At 41.8% G+C, this 25,275-nt stretch overlaps 1 protein-coding gene across 2 annotated transcripts in view; it reads right to left on the bottom strand.

Annotated features, from left to right (window-relative positions):
• The window catches only part of Wwc3 (WWC family member 3), a 119,352-nt gene that overhangs the window by 67,768 nt on the left and 26,309 nt on the right, over positions 1-25,275 (bottom strand). For both annotated transcript variants that reach the window (XM_008839480.3, XM_017799762.2), the window contains exons 2-3: positions 10,427-10,536; positions 6,982-7,185 (exon numbers count right to left, since the gene is read on the bottom strand). In XM_008839480.3, coding sequence (XP_008837702.1) covers positions 6,982-7,185; positions 10,427-10,442 — 220 coding nt within the window. In that variant the 5' untranslated portion in view covers positions 10,443-10,536. The remainder of the gene's footprint in view (positions 1-6,981; positions 7,186-10,426; positions 10,537-25,275) is intronic.

Genomic DNA, 25,275 nt, shown 5'->3' with positions numbered 1-25,275 from the left:
TAATTATATTAATTCAACTGTAAACCTAAAAATTTACAGCCAATTTTGAAAATGATGCATCCTACCTCAGGAAACCGTTATTGAATATGTCAATTGTGTTGTAATGATATGCTTCTTCTAAGTATGTGGTTATTAAATAAATAATTTTTAAAAATTAAAGAAGAAAAAACTAGGAAACAGCACATTTTAAAATGGAGATCTTCTTTAAAGGTAAAAAACTCATTCAATTTTATGTCTTAAAGGGTTTATACTGAGTTCAATATTGTATAACTGTATTAATTCAACTGCAAACCTAAAAATCTACAGCCACTTTTGAAACAGAGCCACTTTTTCTTGCTCTGGACATTGTTACTGAACATGGTAAAGCTGTAATGAAATGCTTCTTCTAATCATGTAGTTATTAAATTTTAAAATATTTTTTAAAAGATAATTAAAATTCAAAAAAAAAAAGGGACTGAGTAGCAGGCAGTGAGCACAGGTGGTCAGAGAAATAAAGGAGAGTTGGGATCTCGGTTCCCTTGGACAGGTTTGCTCTAACACAGCAGAGCATCTGAATTTGTTTTGGTCAGGAACAAAAAAGGTCAAGGCTTGGATATTCTTAGATACCAGATGGCCCAACATTGACACAAAATCTTTCCTCTCCAATGAATGGAGTTTTATTCTGGTGATCTTATAGTTGAGGGGTGTGAAGGGTGTGGGTGAACTGCACTTCCCCTTCTCCAGTCCTCCCCACACCCTTCTGCTCCTACATTAGAGATGGCTGCTCTAGTTCATTTCTATGTTTATCACTATTGCCTCATTTTATCCTGACAATCAGCAATGAAGGATAAATTGTGTCCCCAACTTTTAATTTATACCAACAGCAAGTAATATATATCTGTCAAGGAATGAATGAGCCGGGTGTGTTGGTACACGCACTTAATCCCAGCACTTGAGAGGGAGAAGCGGATGGATCTCTATGAGATCAAGGGCAGCCATAGCAAATTCCAGGACAGATGGGGTTACAGGGAGACCCTGTCACATAAAAAAAAGAATGAATAGTTTATTAATCCTATCTGGGCCCCAAGAAAGTCAAGAAGCAGCAAGTGTTCTGCCTTCTACTTGCCTGATACATTTTTGAATAACTGTTATAAAACTTGTTACTTTATAGCCAGCCATTATTTTTTGATAACTTGAAAATGAAGGTGGGCTAGTGCAAGTCTTTCAAAAACTCAAATCAGCACTTCTGAGTCACCCCTTCCTTATATAGAAGAGAGAACAGACAACTGATGGTTACATAAAGATCTGGGTCCCAATCCAAGTTCTTTCGTCTCCTGGGTAAATAACCTTAAAGAAATCTTCATTGATATTGTTCTGTCTCTCCCTATGCCTCCCTCTCTCTTTCTCTCCCTGTGTGCCTTTGTGTGTACAGTCAGATGTGCATGTCCATGTGTGTGCTGGTACATGTGTATGCTGATACACATGAATGTGGAAATTAGAGGACAACCTCATGTGTCATTCCTTAGGCGTCACTCACCATTTTTGAGACAGGGTCTTTAACTGGGCTGAAACTTGCGAAGTAGACTAGGATGGCTGGCAGTGACCCCAGGGGATCTCCTGTGTCCATCTCCCCAGTGCTGAAACCAAAGCATGCACCACCACATCCAGATTTTGGGGGGCATGGGTTCTAGAGATTGAAATCATGTCCTTGTGATTCCAAGGCCAGCACTTTCCTGACTGAGCTACCTCTCAGCCTGATACTCAGTTTCTTTAGAGAACAATGAAGATAGATAGCATCACGTGCTTCACAATGCAGCAATCATAATAATGTATATGAAACATTAGCTTATTGAACACTGTTTCCTTACAAGTTACTACCAATGAAGGAAGAAATGGTAACCAAATCCAGATGGCATTCAGTGCTCAGTACCAGAACAAGGAGCTACCTCCCTATCTGAGTTGACTAGCTGGCATACAGAGAGATCCCGTGTGCCTGACTAGAGCCAGGTGTGCTATGGATTCAGCCAGAAACACTACCCAACATAGGCCCAGTCCCTCTGCTGCGGTCATATAAACCATCTGTTAGATCACAGTCATTCAAGCTAACAGGATCACTGTACTGAACTTTACCCTGTGGCCAGAAAGAATTCATTTGACTCATGACTATCAGGGTTTTCCTCATTGTAATCAGTAGCTCAGGTTAAACAGCACACTGAAAGGGCCTGGTGGAAACCCTAGGGACAGCAGCCACTTGATAAACCACTTGGATTAACTCCTAGATTCCATTCATAGCTGACTTTTTCCCTGGTGAGCTGATAGGCCCCAGGAAGCTCCACTGGCATCTCCAGTCCTTTCCTGAAAACAAGCAGGCCCAACTCTGGTCTCCAAGACAGTCTCCTCCTAGAGAAGAAGGGACTATGTCTACAGGGTTACTTGTGGCAGGTCAAGTGATAGAATCTGATGAAAATGTTAGGACGTCCATGCCACATAATCATCAACTGCCTCTACTGGAGACATAGAGAACCCGTCAAAGACAGTATCTTCATCATTTCTTACTGGGCACTAAGTAAATCCCATGGGGCAGAGGAAGGAATGTAATTGAGTATAATTCCCTATCTGCCCAAATGTCAAGAGGGTAAAAAGCCTAAAGAAATACAAAAACTGATCTTGTGAGTGTCCCACCTCCATAGGACTCTAGCTATTGAATATTCTTGCTCCACAGGCTCAGCACTATATGGGGGTCACCCATTTACTCTTCCTCAAAGTGAATAAAGATATCTGCATTTTCAAGGGGATACACTGCTGTCTCCATCAGTCCTGACTAAACTAGCCAGGACATAAAACAAGTTCTCTCTCTTGACTCAGTTTTACTTTCTCAATCACTGGCAAAAAAGATCCTGCCAAGATTTTCTGATATAGACTCCTTCTGTTCCCTTCTTTTAAAATCTTATTTGGGACCCTCCGGGAAACCTAACAAAACCTAACTATGTAATAAATAAAGTACCTAAAGGGCTTCTGGAAAAACAACACACTATTAGGTTGAATCATTAAAAAAAATAAAAGTGAGACTACTTACCCCTTCTTTGGCTAGAAAAAAATGCTAAACTTGTATGGCCTTAACCTTGCTTCTGCCAAGTAGTTTTCTGAAAGGTTAAGGATTGCTAGCTATGTGACCTCAGACTCAGTTATAAGCCAATGCTTCAGCTAGGTGTGACCTTGATGCACAAAGTCTGTGACTTTCTGATCCAATGAGAGTGCCATGTGCTGAGCCATAAAAATCATCTCAAAAGATTGAAATCTTAGCTAGTACAGTTTCTGATGGCAATAGAATTAGAAGTCCCAGTATCTTATTTCTAATGAACTCAAGGGTCAAAAGTAAATTAGAAAAGAAATAAGAAATTATTTTATTTTTTATATTTTATATTTTATTTATTTGTTTTATGTGTATGAGTGTATTGCCTGCATGTGTGTAAGTGCACCCATGCCGTGCAATGCCTGAGGAGGTCAGAGGAGGGTGTCGGATCCCCTGGTAGTGGAGTTATGGACAATTCTTGGCCTCCGTGTGGGTGCTGGGAATTGAACCCAGGTTCTCTCCAAAAGTAGTTCAGTGATCTTAACCACTGAGCCATCTCTCCAGCCTTGAGAAGTTATTTTAAACTGCATGAAAATATATCAAATTTTGAGATATGAAGTCAAACAGAACTTACAGAAGGTAAATGAAAAGAAAGGTCTAAAATCAGTAATCTACATTTCCATGTTAAAAAACTAGAAAAGGAAGAAAAAATTAAAAGTAAACTTACTACAAAACCTTTATAGTTTGCTGACATTGAGATTTGATAAAATAAATTCTTTGAAACACATAAATACTAAAATTTATTCAAGGAAGGAAGGAAGGAAGGAAGGAAGGAAGGAAGGAAGGAAGGGAAGGAAAATCAATGTAGCTAAAGATAAGAAGGCCGGTGGGACGGTTTATCAGGTAAAGGAACTTGCCACACAAGCTTGGCAACCTGAGTTCAATCCTTGGAACCCATGTAAAGGTAGAAGGAGAAAACCAAGTCCACGAAGTTGTCCTCTGACCTCCACATGCACCATGGCATAACCCTTCAATAATAATAAATCAACAATTTTAATTGAAAAACAGAGAAGAAAGGAGGGCAAATGCTAGTTCATTCTAATGGTAAATAAATTTGACAAAAATTTAGTTATATTGATTAATAAAAATGAGAAGATACAAGTGATAGCAGCACCTGGAAGGAAGAGGCAGGACAATCAGGAGTTTGAGGTTATCCTTAGCTATATAGCTGTGTTTGAGGTCAGCCTGGGCTATGTAAGACTCTATCTTAAAACAAAATAAAACAAAATCAAAAAAGAAAAAGAGAGAGGAGAGAGAAGGGTTGTAGAGATGGTACAATCAGTAAAGTTGTTACTATATAAGCATAAGGACTTGAGCTTAATTCTTAATATCCACGTAAAAGTTGAGAATAGTGGTACAAGTTTGAAATCCCAGCACTGGAGAGGGAGAGACAAGGACTCATGGGGGTCACTTGCTAGCCAGTGTAGTCTAATCACTGAGCCCCATGTTCAGTGAGAGACTTAGTCTCAAAAACGTAATGTGGAGAAAATTTGAAGACACTTGATATTGATCTCTGATCTCCATGTGCACATGCACCCACACACCCATGCACACACAGAAAAGGAATAAAAAGATAAGAGATAAAATGGTCAATAGCAGGCACAAAGGAACAGACTATCAGCTTACAGCCTACAGATATTAAAAGGGTATCTGAACCTGACTGTTCAGATCAGAGTTCAGCAATCTTCTTGTGGGCTGCATGTGACTGGATACCTGTCTGTGTACTTTTACTAGAAAACAGCTATGCTGACAACCCTGCATGTTGTCTCTGACTGCTTTTGCACAATAACAACAGGGTTAAGTACATGGCCCTGAAATGAAACGGCCTACACATTCTAAAATGTTTACTGCTGATGCTTTACATAAAAGGTTGCTGACTTTTAAACTGTTTTGATTCATTTATTTTCATTTTATGCGTTTGAGAGTTTTTGTCATGCATGCAAGTGCACCACGTGTGTGCAATGTCGGCAGAAGTCAGAGGAGTGCAGTTTTCCTATAACTGGAGTTACAGGTGGTTGTTAGCTACCACATGGGTTCTGAGAACTAAATCTGGGTTCTCTGCAAGAGCAGCAAGTGCTCTTACCTACTGTGCCACCTTTCCAACCCCAGGTGCTGACATTTGGATTAGATGAAGTAGAACAAAAAGTGACTCAATTAGACTTATAGCTAATAAAGGCATTGAACCTATAATTGAGATCTTTGTTACAAAGAACTTCAGGCCCTGGGTTTTTTCTGGTGAATGCTATCTCACCCACAGCTAAGGTAATATAAATACTGATTGTTCCTGAACTCTTCTAGAAATGAGAAGAGGAACACTCCTCAGTGTGTTCTATGAATGTGATACTGCCCTTTTACCCAAATCAGAGAAAGACATTAAAAGACAGCTATGCAAAGAAGAAATCAGCCTCTAAAGTTCAGCACTGAGCTGACCTATCACCTTTTGGTGGAAGGTTAAAAAAATAAACTAGTATGAACTAATATCTGACAACCAAGAGATAAGATGACTTAGAAAGAACAGATCATTATATCTGAGTTGTCGCCATTCCCTCAAGGAACATAGTAATAGAAATATCCTAAATACCTCCTGCAGATACAAACCCTCCCCACTGTCCATAGCTTCTAAATTTTTTCACCTTCAGTAATATCTGCAATTTGAAAAAGAGCACAAGACATAAGGCCCTTTGGCCTTAATTCCATTCTGACTTCACACACACACACACACACAGAGCTGATTGTATCCTTAGTGTCCAAAGTTGTTACCAGAGTCAAATAACTGGCAATAGAGCAGGGTCAATAGTAGTCACCTGCCATGTATCAATTAGGCTTAGGTACCGATATAAAGAAAACCTAGCAAGCCAGGCATGGTGGCACAAGTTTTTAAATGCAGCACTCAGAAGACAGAGGCAGGAGGATCTCTGTGAGATCAAGGCCAGTCAGGTTCACATAACAAGTTCCAGGCTAGTTGGGGCTATAGGGAAAGCCTATCAAAAGAAGAGAGGGGGAAGAGGGAGGGAGAGGGAGGGTGAGAGAGCAAGTGTGGTAGAACAAAATTCTCTGAGCTTAATGGCACCCAGAACAATGGTGGCTAAGTGCATCTGTGACAGGCTGTTAAGCATGACAATTCTATTGGGAAGGGACAAGCAGGTTCAAACAGTGATTGTTCATGCCACAACAGGCTCTGGAATCTGAGACTGGATTTGGCTCCTGCTTCAACTGAGCATCTGCTAAGTGCTAGTAAAATGGGAGCCCACCTGTGGCACCCTCTAATACTGAGCAAGGAGGCCATCCTTTTATTTGTGGGTCAGAGAAATGTACCCCCAATAGGTAACCCCTGAGTTAGACAGGGTTTGTCCTCCTTTGGTGTTCTGCCCGACGAAGTCTCGAGCCCAGGAAAGGCCTCTATAAGAGAGACAGGAGCTTGCCGTGCCTGCAGACTCCTAGATTTCCCCCACTCAGCACTAACAAAGCTACCATGTGGCTTTCTCAAGGGATTAGTTCACACAAGCACTGTTAACTACAGCAATCTCCTAGTGAAGCCCTGCCAGTGAAACCTGACAATCATGAGACAGGAGACTGTTTCACATCACAGCCCGAAACTGTATCAATCTTTGTTTTTCACCATTCCCGCCCCCCCCCCCCCCCCCCCCCCCCCCCCCCCCCCCCCCCCCCCCCCCCCCCCCGCTGGTTACTCACCAGCATTCTAGTATCTGGGCACAACACAGACAACTTAAAAGATATGGATTGCCAAATAGTACATGACCAGGACCTTTACAAAGCTGTCTTCCCCAAGTAAAGCTGAGTATGTTCAGAGAACCCAGCAGGGGTGTGGCTTTTAATGAAACACGTTCATCAGAGACAAGTCAACTCACAGCTGGTGTACGAGCGACCATCATCCTCACACAATTTGTGCAGCTGCTGATATTCCTCCTGAGCCAGCTCGAACCGCTGCTGTTTGATCTGGTAGATTTCTTTCTTGGCATTGAGAGCCTCCTGGGCTACAATTAAATACTCCTTCAGCATCCGTTCCTGTTCTCGCCTCCACTGCTCTCGTGGATCTTCAATCTGAGTAAGCTCTGAAATGAGAAGAGCAAAATCCCAAGAGAGGCTGAGGGTGAAGCCTGCATGTTGACCAATAGTCATGCAGTTATGGAACTAGTCACTTAAATGCCAGGATGCACCATGTGGAAGATTCTGCACTGTGAACTTCTGTAAAGTGTGACCCACTTTCTATTTACATATTTGCATTTCAGACAGGAAGAAAACGCTACAGAGATGAAAGGGAAGCCAACACAAGAAAATAAGTGTTGGAGGAGATGGACTGCCAAACTAGTGGATATCTGCAACATTCCTCTCACTGACCTCTTCACCATGGGATAATGTAAACACGCCTCTCCTCCTCTCCTCATTCTCCTTTGACTTCCTTATCTCCTGCCACTAACAACTCTGCCATTTCCCACTGCACTGTAGCCTTTAAACTCTGCATGCCTTTGAAGGGCTCCAAATTTCTTGTCTGTTCCAATCTCAACTATCTTCTGGTCTTGACTCCTTCTATACAGACCCAAAGTAACTCTGAGCCAGTCCTTCAAAGCACAACTAATTCTGACACAATGCCCTTTCACTACCAAAAGGAAAACCAAGCCAGACGATACACAGCACACATTGCTTCACCTTCTGCCTTCCATCTCACCAGAAGCAGCTCCAACTGGACCCACCGGCTTAGTCACGCTGGGACTCAACCAGACTCCCATCTTCAAAGAACTCCTACTCTGAGTTCTCCCTCCCACAACATGCCGAAGATCAAGAAGAACTGCTGGTATAGCATGGAGTGCCTCTGACATAGGGGAGCCCCCAAAACACGATGCTAAATGAGGGAAACAAGACAGAATAGGCGGCATAGTATTTGATTTCATAGATATGAAAAGTCTAGAACAAGAAAATCCACAGGGAAAAAAAAGCAGATTGATGCATACCAGAGACTTGGGAAAAGTAGAATGCAGAGTGACTGTTAATGAGGTGGGTTTCCCTTTGAGGCAAATGAGAGTGTTTTGCAACTACATAGCCGTGGTTGCACAAACACACCAAATGCTACTGAACTGTTCACTTTTAAATGGCTTACTTTATGATCAGTGAATTTTACCTCAAAAAGCTAGATGGTGTTTGTTATACATGTGTGTGTACGCGCGCGCGTGCACGCACGCACGCACACGCACGCACGCACACACACACACACACACACACACACACACACACTCTAAATATTCCAAAGTAAGTCCTCCTTGGAAACACTCTCCCCATCTACTTTACTACCGATAGCCCTACTTAACCCTAACTCCCACCCCCGACTCTTAGAAAGCTCTCTAGGCCTTTTCTATTTTACCTGGGGAAATAAAAAATAAAACATCAGAAATCAGAGTCCTACTCCTAGCATCGGAGTTCAGATCCAGTTGACCTGATGTGGGGCAGGAGTAGGGCTTTTATAACTGCTCGGATGTTCCTGATGTTTACTCAGCTGTGACACCCACTGCAGCCAACCAGGTGAACAATATTGTTCATACTATTCCACTGCCCCAGAGGGTCTTGGGAACCTTGAAGGCTGCCATTTTGAGCCCTTCTGGTCCTATACCTCACCACTGACTTGTACAGTTCTGATTTTAATATTCAATTCCAAACATTCGGTGTTTTAAAGAGTTTTAAAGTTGGATTCTCCAAAGGTCAGCATGGAAGGAGGTGGTGTGACCCCCACAACTGCTGTCCTGATTCACTGTCCCGATGTGGTGGCTGGAAGAAAGTTCTTGGTTTCTATTTGTTCTTAAGGTTCATGACAACTTCCATAGTGTGAAGCCCTTAAGAGTGGACACCTGGTGTCACCCTCCTGTGTCCCCAGGGCTGGAACACAATGGGCAATATACAAGAATTCTATAAATTCTGTTTTCTGTGGTTTAGTCAGTGAGGGGGGCATCAATGGCAAACAAGGGGGTGCCAGGGAAGAAGACAGCTGAGTTTATGAGAGAAGACTGGACAGAAAGGGCTGCGGGCTAAAGAAGCAGGCAGGCTTCGCAGAAGGGCTATGTAGGTCCAATGACTATGCCTGGTCCTGGGAAGGACAAAGCCTAGTGATACAGCCACAGTGTCCTGACCCATGGACCAGAAAATGAGGGTATTATGCACCAGAAGCTGCTTGTTGGGGCCTCTAGCTGGGAAGACAACTCCAGATGGCCACCTTCACTTGAATGCACAGAGTCCTAAGGTACTAGGCCCACTAAGGGTTACTGGAAGGGCTAACTTCTGCAGTGACCTCTCAAGCTTCTCTTCTGCTCTGTCCAGTAGGTGGTAGATCCACCTCACAGCTTCCTGACACTGGGATAGATGCCTGAAAGGGCAGCAAGGCCAGGACGGTACTTATCCCTTGTCTCCAATCAGCACTACTACTCTTTGGAACAGCTTGAATTGCTCAAGGCTCATAGCTATACATGGCAAACCCCCCTGCTCCAAGATCTAAGACAGGGAGATTCATACCCTACAAAGGTAACAACCAACTAGAAACTTGGGAATTGATCCCATGGTTCCATGGGAATGAACTTCAAAGTCACTGAGGTAGAGATCATCATGGATCCCCAAACCTATACTTAATAAACTGAAGGGAAGGAAACAAGGCAAAAGGAAGCCATGTTTCATAGCCCTAGCAGCAAAATGGCAAAGGCAGGAGCAGTGAGAGAAGCTAGAATGAAAATGAACAAGACTCAGAAACAGAACCCTAGCTGGGATCTGATTAAGGAAGGTGGATGAAGAGGTAGACACCAAAAGCAAGGGCTAAAGAAAAGATCTAGAATGACACAGAGTCCTGGAATCTGGGTTTCTCTGCCTCAGCCCTATTCACAATTGGAGTCTGCTCCTCCTCTGTGGTGGAGTCATTCTGAGCACAGCAGGATGTTTAGCAGCACCCCTGATCTCCAGCCACCACATGCTAACAGCACCTCTCCCAGGCATGGCTATGGGAATGCCTCTAGATGTTGTCTCTGGGGACAACAATCATCCCAGCTTCTAAGAAGATATAAGTTATATTTTGCAGTAAATCTGAGAAGTATTTCTGCTTCATGAATGCCTGAGAAATATATTCCTTATATGAAACAGTAAAACTGTACATTAAACATATGACCACAGTCCTCAGGAGATTACAGCTACATGCTACACGCACTCAGAATTCAACTAAGGAAAAGTAGCCATGTTCATTTCGCTTTACAAAGCAAGGGTTCGGCACTTTTGAGGTTCCACCTGAAACTGATACATAAAATGCAAATGTGCCATTTTACTTACTATTTATGTGGTCCATATAATAAATTCCGATTTTTTTATCATATACAGTTTCCCATCCTAAAGGAAGTTCGTCCCCAACACAATCAGCAAAGGTCAATGGCTTTGTTATCCTGCAAAACAAAAATATTAAAATAGATTTCAAAGTCAGGCCAGTTTTGAAGAATTTTGCTGAGTCTAGAATTAGAGTTTAGTACAAAATTATACATTTGTCTTATCTAATTGACAGCTTTTGCCCCAACCGTTTGATTGAAAATTAATTCACCAGGTTTGTCTAAGTAATAATCAATAAACATATTGGTACATGCACAATTAAAAGAATACTACTGCAAAGCACACTTTAAATACCAGTGAAAACAGATATTGACAATTAACCAACAAAACAAGTAAGACAAGCATCTTCTTCCACACAGGACGATTAATGAGGCCAGAACAATGGAATGTAACTCTTCCAGAATAGAAGAGAATCAGGCTCTGTTCTCACTCCCTGAGAAATGTCCTCCCTCACAACTTTCAGTTCCACGCAGTACACGTGAACACCCGCTTAAGTCTATGAACAGCCGCTTAAAGAGTCTATGTATAAGGCACCTGTAATACTGTCATCTACCAAATTATGAATCAAACATCCACCACTGCGCAAAGGTAAAAAGGCAGGAAATCTAATAATGCAGTGAGATGCCTTCTGAATACTTCTTGGATTCCGTATGCAGTACGGATTAGAGATTTCAACGGGTCATTTTTTCTCTTTTTCTGGAGATAAACAGCTGAAGTACAATGCCTAAAAACCTCTTTCCCTGAGGGAAATCTGATTAAGGAAACCTGGGCTTACCAGAAGATAGAGAAAGTAAAGGGTGTTCCAGGGATGTCTTTAATTGGAGCCTCTCCCCTCCCCCACTCCCATGATCATGTTGATTGACAAGCCAGTTTGAGGGCAGCAGCTGTTGTATAAAACGGGACACACCTATAATTGTCTGAGTCTGGGCAGCTATCTCTTTGGTTGTCTCTATAAATGCACACTGACTGGCATGCACGGGAATCTGACAATCTAAATTTCACAAGCTCAGTCCTCCCACTTCTTCTGTTCAAGTCCCTTGCCGCAGAAAACTGAGGACGACAAAACCATAGCCAGGCCCCATGAGACCAGTATGAATTTGGAACACGCAATTTCCCCTAAACTGGTTAGACAAGGCTATCTCTCCCAGAAGGGTTAAGAAATTGATAAACACTATCAGAGCAGCACTGCCTTTGATCTCTATTTAATCTTCATTTTAAACATATGCTTTCAAATGCTAGGGTCAGCATGAAAACAGAAACATGTAGATGACAGCCTCCCAAACATGGTACATTCAAAAAACCCAGCACACAAGATGAACATACTGCCTATGGCTCTGCTCCATCCCATGGTACACATCTCCAGCAGGATTCACCTAGCTGCTGGAATGGTGTGATGATGGTGTGTTTCCGAGATAAGCCAGCAGTGCAGGGTGTTGTGTATGGTGGCATCAAATCACGGGAAAACTAATCCTACTTTAAAACAAATTGACTCCTAAGCATAATAGCATAATAATATTCATATATAAGCTTAGAGAAACATCCCAAACACAGACATATTTAAAGCATATTTTCATATATGATCTGATTTAATCAATACATATAGTGGGAACCATATCATTATACCACTGCTGAGCCTAATCCATTGACTTTAGAAGTCAAAACTGTTAAAAAATTATAGAGTCCTACATTTTCATTTTCTAAAATGAAAATCAGGTCTACAGTCATATCAACCTGAATGCACCTGATCTCATCTAAAAAGAAAATCAGTTTATTCTAATATCAATTCCATACTCGTTGCTCCAGAAGGAGAGTAAGTGGTAACTGTCATTTAGTATATTTCGTTTTGGCCTCTCTCCTGATTCCACTTCTTTTCTGTGCCAAACATGGGAGTTGGTGTAATCCTACAGAGAACGAGTGCCTCAAAGCAATCCAAGGAGGAATCCAGTTAATATCAATAGCAAGGTCTCTCCAACCACAGAGAAGCAATCAAGTTCTTGCAGGTGGTCTCAGAATCCACAGAGCACACCATGTTCTCCTGGACCACTGGCTCTAGAGGAAAGCAGCAACCACATTCCAGAGACACTCAAGCAACTTTTCCATGAATAGTCTCCACTGTACCAATATCAAAATGATGTTTTTCTACCACAAAGGTGTTTGTGGGTAACACTACTGCAGTAATTGAATATATCACGTCACATGAGGTATGTAGCTTCAAAATCTACTTGATCAGGTGGACAATTGGAAAGGTGACTATTATTGTCGGGGTTTGAAATAGTGGTGTTCTTTTGGCTGTTGTTGGCTAAAAAGCATGTTTTTTTGCCTGTCAGGGTGAGTCTGGGAGTCATCCATGACAGAGCTCAGACTTGGCTGGGAGCCACCCTGCACCATGAGCAAAGTGCAAGGTTTCATCCTGGACAAATGTCACCTTCCCTTGTCTTGCCAGCTACCAGACCTCACTTGCATGGAGACACTGACTCTCCTTCAAGCCCAGAGGCTCTGTACAAAAACGTACAGCATCGGGTTGAGAAGGTAGCTTAGTGATTGAGTTATTTTCTCTATGTACAAGGCCCTTGATTCCATCCACAATGATACAGAAACACACACACACACACACACACACACACACACACACACACAATTGAGTTTCCCAGGGAAAACCCCTTGGGCTGGTGTTATAGTTCTATCCCAGTCAAGTCCATACAAAGTTCTTGCTTCTTTCTACTTTAGCCCCTATATGCATAAAATCTCTGTTCTAGTCAGGTATGATAATGCATGCCTTTAATCCCAGCACTTGAGAGGCAGGGGCAGATGGATTTCTGTGAGTTCAAGACCAGTCTGATCTACACAGCAAGTACCAAGACAGCCAAGGCTACATAGTGAGACCCTGTCTCAAAGTTTAAAAAAAAAAAAAACACCTTCTGGTCCAAGTAGATAGCTCTGTCTACCTGCTAACTCCATCAAAACATGATGTCTACTGCAGTCTATAATTTTGCCCTCAGTATTTCCAAGGCCTGTAGCTAAGACTGTTCTCCCTCTCATGCCCTGCAAAGGTCAGCTTCCCCCCTCACAAATCATCAGCAAGGCTTTGTCCAACTCCAAAACCCCTTCCATCTTGAGAGTCACTTCTGTTTTTGCCTCATTGGGCCCAGCGGGCATGAAACAGGACTCCCAGCCATATTTATTGCATTTTTTGTACATCCTCCACAGGCCCAAGGTTAACTGTTTAGTCTCCTCACCCAATAAGAGCCCAGCAGAGATCTTGCAAAGGAAGGAGGCCTTTGAAATGAGTAGTCAGCCCAAAGCACATTTGCTTTCCTCCTGAGACAGTCTTTCCTGTCCTCACTGTGAAATCTCAGCCACAGTGCCCCTACAAAATATTCATGCCTCCAATTCCGGAAAATTGAGCCCTTTTTATCTAAATGCCTCCAACTCTTAAATTGCCCTTCAAGGCCAGATTCCTTTTTGTATTTCCCAGTAGACCCAGGATGCACGCTTTCCCATGGGAAAAGCTCCATTTTTGAGAACTCAGACGTCTTCAGGTGTATCTGGTCCCGTGTGGGAATTGTTTTACATTGTACTGCATGGTTTCCAAACCATCATGGGTAGAAGAAACACAGAAGTCTGTCAGGAGAGAAGCAATGTGGACCGGAGAAGGAGCTAATAAGGCTCACAGCAACTTGGCTCACATTTTGTTCAAAAATGCATTGTGTTTGTGTCATTTTATCAAAATAAAAAGAGGGGAAAAAATAAAACTACTACTGATAGCACAAAGGCTTTTATACAGTTAAAAGAAAAATGGAAATTGCTCAGTAAGTACAGTCTTAAATCTTAAATAACACCCAGACTCAGCTGAATCCCAAAAGAAAAGGACACATTTAATGGGACTGAACCAAAAGTCCGAAACTTGTCAAAGACTATGTGTAAAAGAGAAGGCTGAATTGGACATGTTTACAACTTTTTCGTATTTCCTGGACCGGAGACCCTTCCTTCCAACTTCCCCCAATGCACTGCAGTTTTTCACGTTTCCCACACTTGATTACATATCATACAGAAGCAGGGAATGGTTATATTGTAACTAATTTGCCTTAACATAAAACAGAAAAGAAAAACTAAAAGCAGAAAAGAGTACATTATTATGAGCAGTAACAGAGAAAACAGCAGAAGACAGGAAAACTACAAATAAAAAAGCTCAAATCACCAAAACTGAAGTCATTTCATAAAAGGTCAAAAAGACCCTTGGAGGAGGTCTCAGCCTCTCCAAGACCTTCCTATATTGTAGTACTATCTAGTGGCGCATATTCATTGAAGCCCATCATGAGTTTATTCTTAGTATTTTTGTTTTGTTTATTTAGACCTGATTTTAACTACCAAATCTGTTTTTGTACTACCAAAGAGATGGGACTTATAATCATGTGATTAAGCTGTCACTAGGGGGAACATTTTTTATTTTGAAAATGCTATTGATTTTCACTATATGTGCTTTTACTAGTCCAAACGTTGAAAACACAATTGAAAATGCACAACTAGAATGATGTAAACAAACCTACATTTTATTTTTTTACAACCCTGACCCATTTCCTACAATTCTATTTTCATAAAGCATGTAACTGATAAGTTCTTGAGCTGATTGTGAATGAATTGACTGGAGGAGGGAGAGAGACAGAGACAGAGAGACAGAGACAGAGAGACAGAGACAGAGAGAGACAGAGAGAGAGTTTAAAGCAAGGCCACAGTGGTGACACATGTCCATCCCAGCACCGGGACTGAGGCAGGAGGATCATGTGCTTGATGGCAGGCTAAGCTATACAGTGAGACCCTGTCTCACAAACAAACAAACAAACAAACTATAAAACTGAAGAGAAAAGGCCCTTTGTTCTAAGGTCTGTTTCTCTGCTGTGTTCTACCCAGTCATGTTAGGAGTCCCCACACTGACACTTTCTGCTGCCCTTTGCACAGAGTAAAATCATGCTGGCTCTGCGCTTTTCACCACTCCCGTCCACCTCCCCAGGTTAGGCCAATCGGAGTGTTGAAAATGGACATAAGTGGGCTTGCAAGGGAGGCATTCAAGAGGCCTGAAGTAGAACATTCTGGAATCAGCAAAGCCAGTAGATTAGCTGGTTTGGGCAGTTTCTCAGCTCTGATCTTAGAATCCTTTCTAATCTATGGAAAAAGATTAGATAATACTCTTTGAGCAAATAAATAAGCAATTCAATTTTGTCTTCTTACAGAAGCATGGCTAAGGCTTTTAACTTTAAAAACCTTTATTGCCCCCTGAAATAATTCAAAAGTCTGGGGGTTAACCACTCCATGGGAGAGTTGCTGGTGTCCAGGCTAGGCCATGCACGGGAGAGAATAAGGGTAAAAGGGAGGGATTCAGCCTAGGATACTGCATGGTGCTATTTCCCAAGGTTCCATCTCCACTCACAAGGATGCCAACCAGCCTCTTTAATTTTTATTTACCCCAAACATCATAATACATTATCCCCACAACCCAACCCCACCCCACACTACAGTCCTCATGCACAAATGGGGGTGATTTTTTCTATTGCAGAAAATTTAGAAAATAAACTAAAATGTCTGGCATAGCCACGATCAAATAAAATATATAATTTTCTATATAACCCATTTTATCTCATTTTGTTACATGTTAATTCATATCATGAGCCTCTCTAAAACTTACCCATGCTAGCCTAGCACTACAGAATAAGAATTCTGTCCCTACTGTCATATGTTATTTGTTTTTTGTTTGGTTGGTTGGTTTTTTATTTTTTATTTTTTTTTTTGTTTTTTTGAGACAGGGTCTCCCTGTAGCCCCAGCTGTTCTGCCTCTGCCTCCTGAGTGCTGGGATTAAAGGTGTGTGTCACCACGCCCAGCATGTCATGTGTTATTTGTAAACACCACCTGAAATAGGTGAAAAAAATCCTTGCAAAATCCTTGCTCAAAATCCTTGCAAACAATGACTACAGTGCTTTTAATCTGGTCTATAATAGGTTATGAAAGAGGTGTTCAGGGCCAGTGAGACAGGTGAATAGGTAAAGGCACTAGCTACCAAGTGTGACAACTTGAATTCAATCCCTAGAATCCACACGGTGAAAGAGAACCTACTCCTAGAAGTTGTTTGTAGACTTCCACACTTGCACTATGGCATGTGTTCACACATACACATATACACATAGTTACATACACATAAATAAATAAATAAATAAATAAATAAATGGAGAAAAGGAAATAGCTGTTCACAATGTTTGCTAAATAAACTACTTGCATTTGTACAAATCATTCATTCAAGGGATTAATGTAATTTGTCTAATACCTGTCTGACTAGTGATATCTATACTGCATCCAGATTTTCAATAGTACAGAGATGCATGAGAGCTATTCACTTTAGAACACAATTGAGCAGTTTATTACAGAGGAAAATATAGACTTATTACTATTTGACTCAACAACTCCTTTCCTAGGTGAATATGTACTCCAGCATTTAAAGCAATAACTTATTTATAATAGCGCAAAGGTAGAAATAAAGAATAGTTCTCAACTAAAGAATAAATACAATATGGATAATCTATATGGTGGAATAGTATTGGTTGTCAGGAAGTTTTTCTCCCCTGTATTTTAAATTCAATGTACAAAATCAGATAGTATAACCTATACAACAGGGAACAAAATCAATCATGATCCTGAAGCCCTGGATTCACTTTCTAGTTTGTTACCCCTCTCTTATTTTTCCTAGATTTTCCCACAGCTGATATCATAATTGATACAACTTCATGCTAATTTTTCAGTTGAATAGCTAATGTCTTTTAGCTCTCTCACCATCATTTTCTGAGATCGGGAATGTTTATCCTGTGCGGCAGATCACCATCCGTTCACCAGGCTCCTCCAGCTAACTATTCAAACATGCCCTAATGGCCTGCTGTTCATGATCAATAACAAATATTTATATTAAATACTTGATCTACACTCCCAAAGAGCTTTACCATTGCCTTATGCTCCCACCAGCCAAGGAAGTAAGGTTCATCACCCTCTGAAGATATTTTTAATACATGTACTCCAGAGCTGAGAATAAGTCTATCTGGAGTGTGCATGCTTTACCCTCGGGGGACAGGCAAGAAGTGGCGTGAGCTGAATAGCATTCTCAGACTGTGGGGAGAGGGAGATGACTGTAGTAGGAACTGAAAGCAGAGGAACTAGTTAGTCTCTCTGTCCTGAGCCACCACCTAGAAATCTTGCCATGGCGGACTCTGTCCTGAGGAAATCACATTTCTTAGCCTCAGCAGAGTGAGAGACTATGTTCTGCTGGCCATTCTGAAAGAGCCGGGCAGTAAGAAGTGAGAGAATGATGAAGACCCAAACACTGATTTCTTTCTGCTTCCTCTGTCACATCCTGTTGGGCTGTCTGAATGCCAGCCCCAAAAGGGCTGTGTATTGCCATGAATGAAACCTTGAATGAGTCACTCCATCTTGCCTTGAGCCTCAATTTCCTACACCCCCCTCACCATATGAGGGGTTGAAGCTAAGGCATAACACTTGCCAGGCAAGTGCACTGCTACTGAGCTCTATCCCTCACCCATGGCCTTGAATGAGTCACTCCATCTTGCCTTGAGCCTCAATTTCCTACACCCCCGTCACCATATGAGGGGTTGAAGCTAAGGCATAACACTTGCCAGGCAAGTACACTGCTACTGAGCTCTATCCCTCACCCATGTTTTTTAATATTTACACTGAGGATAACAAGACGAGTCTCATGACGTCATGCTCTCTGACTGAGGTGTCTCTGGTGGCAGCATGGAGACCAGCCGGCACTTCCTGTTCCTGCCCCTTCCTGCCATCTTACTGCACTAGCAATTTCTCCAGAGTGGATTAGTTTTGTTTTGCTAGTGTAACAAATTACCACCAAAATGGTGATTTTATACAGTCATGTTTCTTCTCACAGTTTGGAACGGCTCTGCCTCAGTTGGCTAGTCCATCATTGTCTGACCATTCTGAGAAGTCTAATGACACCTACCATGGGTGCACAGGCTTGCTGTCCCTTTTGAAGCCTTCAAGTCGTGACCAACCTTTTCATATTGTGACACAGTGTTGTCATCTACAAAGTTCATGATCAAAAACTACACAATTAAGTTACAAAATAATAAAGATAATGATAATAATAGATTACAAAATATCTCATGTCTTAAATAAGTTTTTGATTTTTGTACAGGACTGCATTCATAGCTACCCTCTGCCACATGCAGCCTGTGGGCCATAGACTGGACACACCTGACAGGATCATCTGCTTCCTTTCCTTTTCCAGCTCCTAGAGATGTGGCTTCTGGTCCCTTACTCCTCATACTTTAATAGGCAACAAAAACCAAGGAAGCCTTGCTTGAGGGGGAAGGGGGCAGCTTTCTTGCCGTCTTTTCTGTTTTTTCTCTTCCATTTTGAAAAACCTTTGTGATTACATGGGGCCCACCAGGATAATGTTCCTATCACAAGATCCCTAACTGAGTCACATCTGAGAAGTCTCTTCAGTCACATAAAACAATATCCTCACTGGTTACAGGGATTAGGATATGGATGTCTTGGTGGCCATTGCTCTGCTGACCACAACACAGCAACTGAGGAGGGAAAGGGCCTGAGCGAATGAGCCTAGAAGCCTACTCTATGCTTCCCAGCCAGGCCACACTCAGGAGCCTGGCCCATGCTGCACAAACCATACCAAACTATAGAAAAGTAGAGTTGAGTAGCAGGAGGTGGGAGTAGAGAACAAAGCATAAACACTGACTCTGTACACATTTCTATTATCAGGAGGCCAGAGTAATCCCTTGGCCCATGAACTACACTTTCCAGTCTCTGAGGACAAAGTCATCTTTATATTTCTAATTCCTGTTTGTTTTTAATATGCCATTCAGAAAGGATACTATTAATCTCAATTTCAGTCCCAAACTAATCCTCAAGAAATTATAATGACTTCCTTCACCTTTTCTAAGATGCCTGGCTCCCAATGTGCTTCAAAGCCTGCCGGAACTTGGACATAGTCTGTCTGTGGTTACTTATGTGGTGAATTCAACTCTGTGCTGTGCTAGTTGTTTCTTTAAGCTTTTGGCATCATAACATTTATATCCCAGAGCCAAGGTTCTCACTTAGCAGCAAGCAGCAATCAGCAGATTCCTGGGGACATTACTCACCCCTAAAATGAAGCAGTAAGTCTTCTTTAGACAGATTCTTTGATTGTCTGCCAAAATTTCTTACATTTGTTTATTTGATTTTGTGTGTGTGAGTGTGAATGTGTGTGTGTGTGTGTTGCGTGCGTACGCGTGTGCGTGCAGGTGAGCATACGTGTGTATGTGTGGGCACCCCTGTGCTATAAGGCATTTATGAAGGTCAGAGGATAAGTTATGAAGGTTGCTCTATCCTTTCACCATGTGGGACCTAGAGATCAAAGTGAGTTCATCAAAATTGGTGGCAAGTGCCTTTAAGAGCCAACTCGCCAGCCTTGCCGATTACACTATTGAACAGCAAGGACTATGCCACAAACCTGATAAGTTTGTTCTGAAAATCCATTTAGAATATTCATTTAAAGGTATGTTTTAGCCTCAGATGTTTGTTGACAATACATGTAGAAATGGAATTGGCACTCATTATCAAGTATCAATACTACAGTTTAGGGTGAGGGGTAATAACACCCAGATAAACTCGATTGCAACTGTCATGAAATGTGACATAACTTTATATTTCATAATGCCTTAATGAAATGTGAAAGTCCTAGTCAGTAACAAAGCCTTAGAACTGATCATTCCTAAATAAAACTTGTGAGCCCCATGTGAAAATATTAAGTCTTCTTGAAAATAAAAAATAAAATAAAGCCAGGCGTGGTAGCACATGCCTTTAATCCCAGTACTCAGGAGGCAGAGGTAGGCAGATCTCTATGAAACTGAGGTCAACCTTATCCTACATAGTAAGTTCCAGGCCAACTGGGGTTACAGAGAGACCCTGTCTCAAAAAGACCTCCCTCCAATTTTTAAGGTAAACACTGGCTAGTCATTTCATTGTCAGCAACGTAAAACTATCATAGTACATGAATAAATTCCTAGAACAATCTGAAGAGCAAATGTCTCCTGGATCATCTCTTGGGGTATAAATTTATTTACTAGTTTCAAAAATGGCAACAGTTCCACAAAACAAATGACCACAGAGAACTGGATGCAGTAAGTCCCTCTGCCCAAGCAGTTCAGTAGTGGTAACAAGCTGTGATACTATTCTGTAGCCTTCAACTAAGTGTGGTTTACTGAGACTCTTCTAAATGACCATGTCCCTCCAAGGAGCACAACTTCCCATCAGGTGTGGACATTTTGCTGCACCTCATACCTGCAAGGCCATACACTGGCATGTTCTGTAGGACAAAGCTTTTCCCCATGGAGCAATGTAGTCACAGTCTACTCACCTGAATTTGAAAGTCAGTGTTACTAATATCCTGGCAAATATATCACTCATGTCACAAAATCAGTGAGAAGAGTGCCAAGTTTTTTTTTTTCAATAGCCAATAAAATGGTACTGCACCATCAATTGAGGCAATATTTAAAGGCTCAGGGTAAATGGGAATTTGTTCTTAAAGTAATGGAAAAGCAGCTGTGATATGTACTTCTTGGTCTACAGAAAGGTCAAACTTCCCAACTTCCCTTGCCTGGGTGGGGGCCATGTGACTGGGTTTTAACCAAGGCAATGTGAGGTAAAGTAATTATTGCTTCTGAACCTGTCCCACAAGCTTCTGGCAAGATCCTCAAGTCATCTTTCTTCCCTTGTTAATTGGCCAAAAGGAAAGGAGCAGGCAGGGGGCAGAAAAGCCCCAAAAGATGGGTGAACTCTAACACGGAAGAAGCTTGGGTCACTGAATGACTATGTGGATAACAGAGTCTTAGAGGACCCCCTGCCATTCATACTGAACTGACATGAGCAAGAAACTTCTACTTTGCCAAGCAATTGAAACTCTGGAACTGTTTGCTAGAGCAGCTAGCTAACTAACAGACTTGAATGAAGAACCAGACAAAGGAGGGAAGATGGTATGAATTTGTAAAAAGTGTAAATATCTCATGTGACGATGTGTCTTCATTGATTTCCCCAAATGGGTAGCCAAGTATAGACATTTCATGGAGAAGAATAGACTGCTTGTCCTTCCCCCACACTGGATATTCACAGGGAAGGAGTAAAAAAGATGACTGTCCATATTTCTGTTATGGTCATTACACCTTCCACACAAATCCATGAGTTCCTTGAAAGCAAAGATGCTGTTCCTAGGAACTCACCTTTCTAAGTTGGAGGCCCCAGCACAACAAGCCTTCATTGGAGTGTTAGACCAAATTAATCCTGTCAATTTCAGAAAGCAAAACCATTAACAAAACAGAAAGCAGCCTACTAAGACCCAAGAAACATTAGTATTTGAGTTCATGAGACCCAGATAATAAAGAAAAGCAGGGCTCAGGAGGCCAAGGTCAGTTCTTCCTCAGACATCCCTGTTTTTTCTTTTCTTTTTAAAATACTTTATTTATAATTTTTATTTTATGTGTCTTGCCTGTATGTATGTGAGTGCACCCGTGGCATGCAATGCTGCAGAGGTCAGAAGAGGGCATCAGATCTGGAATTGGCATTAAGGACTGTTCATAGCCACCATGTGGGTGCTGGGAATTGAACCCGGGTCCTCTGCAAGAGCAGTCAGTGCTCTTAACCGCTGAGCCATCTCTACAGCCCCAAGATGTCTGTTTTTAGACTGATCTGACCCTTAGTTAGAAGGAAGTCTACCAGAGCCAAGTGACAGATCAGTAGAGACTTCCTATATCTTTTGTTCAGATTGTCTACTGACTAAGCCAAGTTCAGATGCATTATATGGTTTCCTGAATGCAGGCCTGAACACCAAAAGGACGTACCCAGAGAAGACAATCTAGAGGCAAGATCTTGGCAAGATGTTCTGTCCTCTAGCAAAGAATAAACTGTCCTAAGACAAATCAGTAGAGGAGGCATTTAGGAAAAGGTCCAAACTTCCCAGCCTCAGCTCCCACAGCCATGGTATCCAACCAGTTTTCAAACATGTTCAGGCACTCTCGCGTGATAGAAGTCAAAAGATCTGAGAAATGCCACCAAGTTGTTACTGAATAAATGAAAGGTATATATATTTAATATTTAATATATTACTGAATCACAGGCATAGATGACTAACTTTCTAAAACTTTAAAAGTGAACAACATTACAACATTAAGCATGTGCTAATACTGTTGGGCCTGGACAAATGGCTCATTCTCACTGTTCCTCAGTTTCTTCCTCTTTCATAGGGGGGTGATGGGACAGAAAAGCACTAGCTCACATCAAGGTTTCTAGAGATTGGTACATATTCTATAAAGGTTTATTTTACTTCCATGTTATTTTTTCCTCCCCAAAATAGGAGAATGTCATTATTATTCTGATTCAGCAGCATAATGCTATACAAGTGGAACACAGTTTAAAAGCAAGCTGACCTCATACCAACCTGTGAGTGTACCACCCAAAGGAAACCACACCCAGAGGAGGTCGGACTAGTCCAATCACAGTCACCCAGCAGGAGTAAGAAAAAGAATTTCTCAACAGGCCCATCAACTGCATATTCCACAGATGACATAAAAAAAATCCTTTTCTTCCCTTCCATGTATAAGCTGTAGCGAGATATAATAAAGGCAAAATTCAGCCCATTTCATAAAATGATTTTCCTAAGGCTGTACAGTCAAATGGAGACATGGTGAAACTCACAGCCTTAATTAAAAAGGCTTTACACCCATTCCTTAAAAAGTAAAAAGAAATAGGTATAATTAATTTTAAAAACATGCTTAACTCTTACTATTGAAACATATCAAATATATGGAACACATATTGAAAAAATACAGGCTGGAGAGATGGTTCAGTGGTTAAAAGCACTTGCTATTCTTCCAGAGGACCTGGGTTCAGCTCCCAGAACCTACATGGCAGCTAACAACCATCATTAACTCCAGTTTCAGTGGATCCAATATCCTCTTCTGGCCTCCACAGGTATTGTACACACATGGTATACTAATATACATATAAGAAAAATACTTATACACATAAAATAAAAATAATAAAATACCAAAAAGAAAAATAGTATCATTTAAAAACATATTGGCTATAAAAATTATAATTGAGACATTTTGCATTTTTTTCTGGTACAAATTCTTTGAAATCAAGCATGTGCTATACACGCCAAGCCCTTTGCATTTTGCACTCATCAAAAGTCAAGTGCTCAGAGGCCGGTGGTTGTGCCTACTATTCTAAAGACCTCAGCTCTAGGGTGTCATCTAACTTTTACAATTCTTTTAGTCTATGACTAATAATAGCAGAACGTCATCTGGCTGAGGCTGCGAACCCTGAGAAAACCGTCTGGCCTGAGAAGCTGTCCTCTGCAAGCACCTAGTGGGAATTCTGAAAGAATCAGGTTTCAGAAATCATAAAACATCAAGCAGGAAACTCTTGGCTCCATTCTGGTCCCTTGTCCATCTGCTTCCCTAGAAATCCCACCCCCAAACTTGAATTGTCCTTTCTCGTTGCTATGTCCCAGCTCACCCAGTTCCTGTTCACATCCTAATGCTTCTTCTAAATTGTTGTCCAGATTCCTCCTGTCTAGATATCCCCTAAGCAAGGTGCCCTTTCTTTGGACTGGCCTCAGCATTTGCTCTCCTGTGATGTAGGCAGAGGTGTCGCTTTATTCATGTCACATCTCCCCTAGTATTGGTGCCTTCAGGGCAAGACTGGCATCTCCACCAAGTTTGACTCAACCCCAGTGGAACTCCTGGGCATGCCCAGCAGGTGCTCCATTGCATATACAGGATGAGTCAGACTTGACTTGATCTACACTGAATATAGTCTGCCACCCAAATAGATGTCTACTAGGTATGGCATTGTGTTTAGATGGTATTGGTCTCAAGAGAATATACTCATGTGCAAGCATACAGATCTGAGCCTTCAGACACTGGATCAGAGGGAGAATGGCCTGCAACATGACAGATGTATGGCTTCCTCTTTGGGGACTGGGCATAACAGGTGCTTAGGATCTGCTTACCAGCGCCATCGGAAACATGGACTTGTCACGTTAGGAATGGCATTCTGGATGCACGGAGCTAAGGAAGAGGAGCCAAAGCAGGCTACAGGGCCCATACAAGGAAGTCCCCAAGTCAGCTCTTCACCTTCATTCCAAGCAGCCTCTCAAGCCCCAGGCCCACACATGTATGTGCAGAGCAGCCCATGTTACCCTCTGGCAGCCCCATGTGAGTCCTTCTTCCTGAACCTCAGAGCAGGCAAGTTGGCCCCAGGGAGATCCACAGCCACTGCACTTCATTCATCAGTGAGGGTGAGGAAAATGACAATACCCAGGGGAGTAAGGCTTTTGAAACCTTTTCCTAAGAGGAACCAGAAAAGCAGGTCAGCAGTCATGGACAAAAAGAGCAGGATGAGGACAGTGGAAATCATGGATGTATTCTAAACTGCAGTTGTGGCAATCACCACAGCAGTTTAAAGTGACTAAAACTCAGCAGACTATGCACAAAATGAGTGAATTTTATGGAAACTACACCCTCACTAAAGCTGTTTTGAATACACACACACACACACACACACACACACACATTGAGATTCCTATTGAGTACTTCATTTGCAGTAGAAAGAAACAATTTCAGGATTTTGACTCCTGGAGAACATTTAAGGAAGGAAAAGAAAAAAAACAACATCAGAGGAGGTGGATGCTAGCTTCACTGTCAACTCATTTGCTTTCAGGTCTTTTTTA

The sequence above is a fragment of the Nannospalax galili genome, unplaced genomic scaffold (assembly GCF_000622305.1).
Source record: "Nannospalax galili isolate Female #2095 unplaced genomic scaffold, S.galili_v1.0 scaffold336, whole genome shotgun sequence".
Lineage (NCBI taxonomy): Eukaryota > Metazoa > Chordata > Mammalia > Rodentia > Spalacidae > Nannospalax > Nannospalax galili.
Note: the sequence above shows the minus strand (reverse complement) of the source record. Positions and strands in the feature narration are given on the sequence as shown.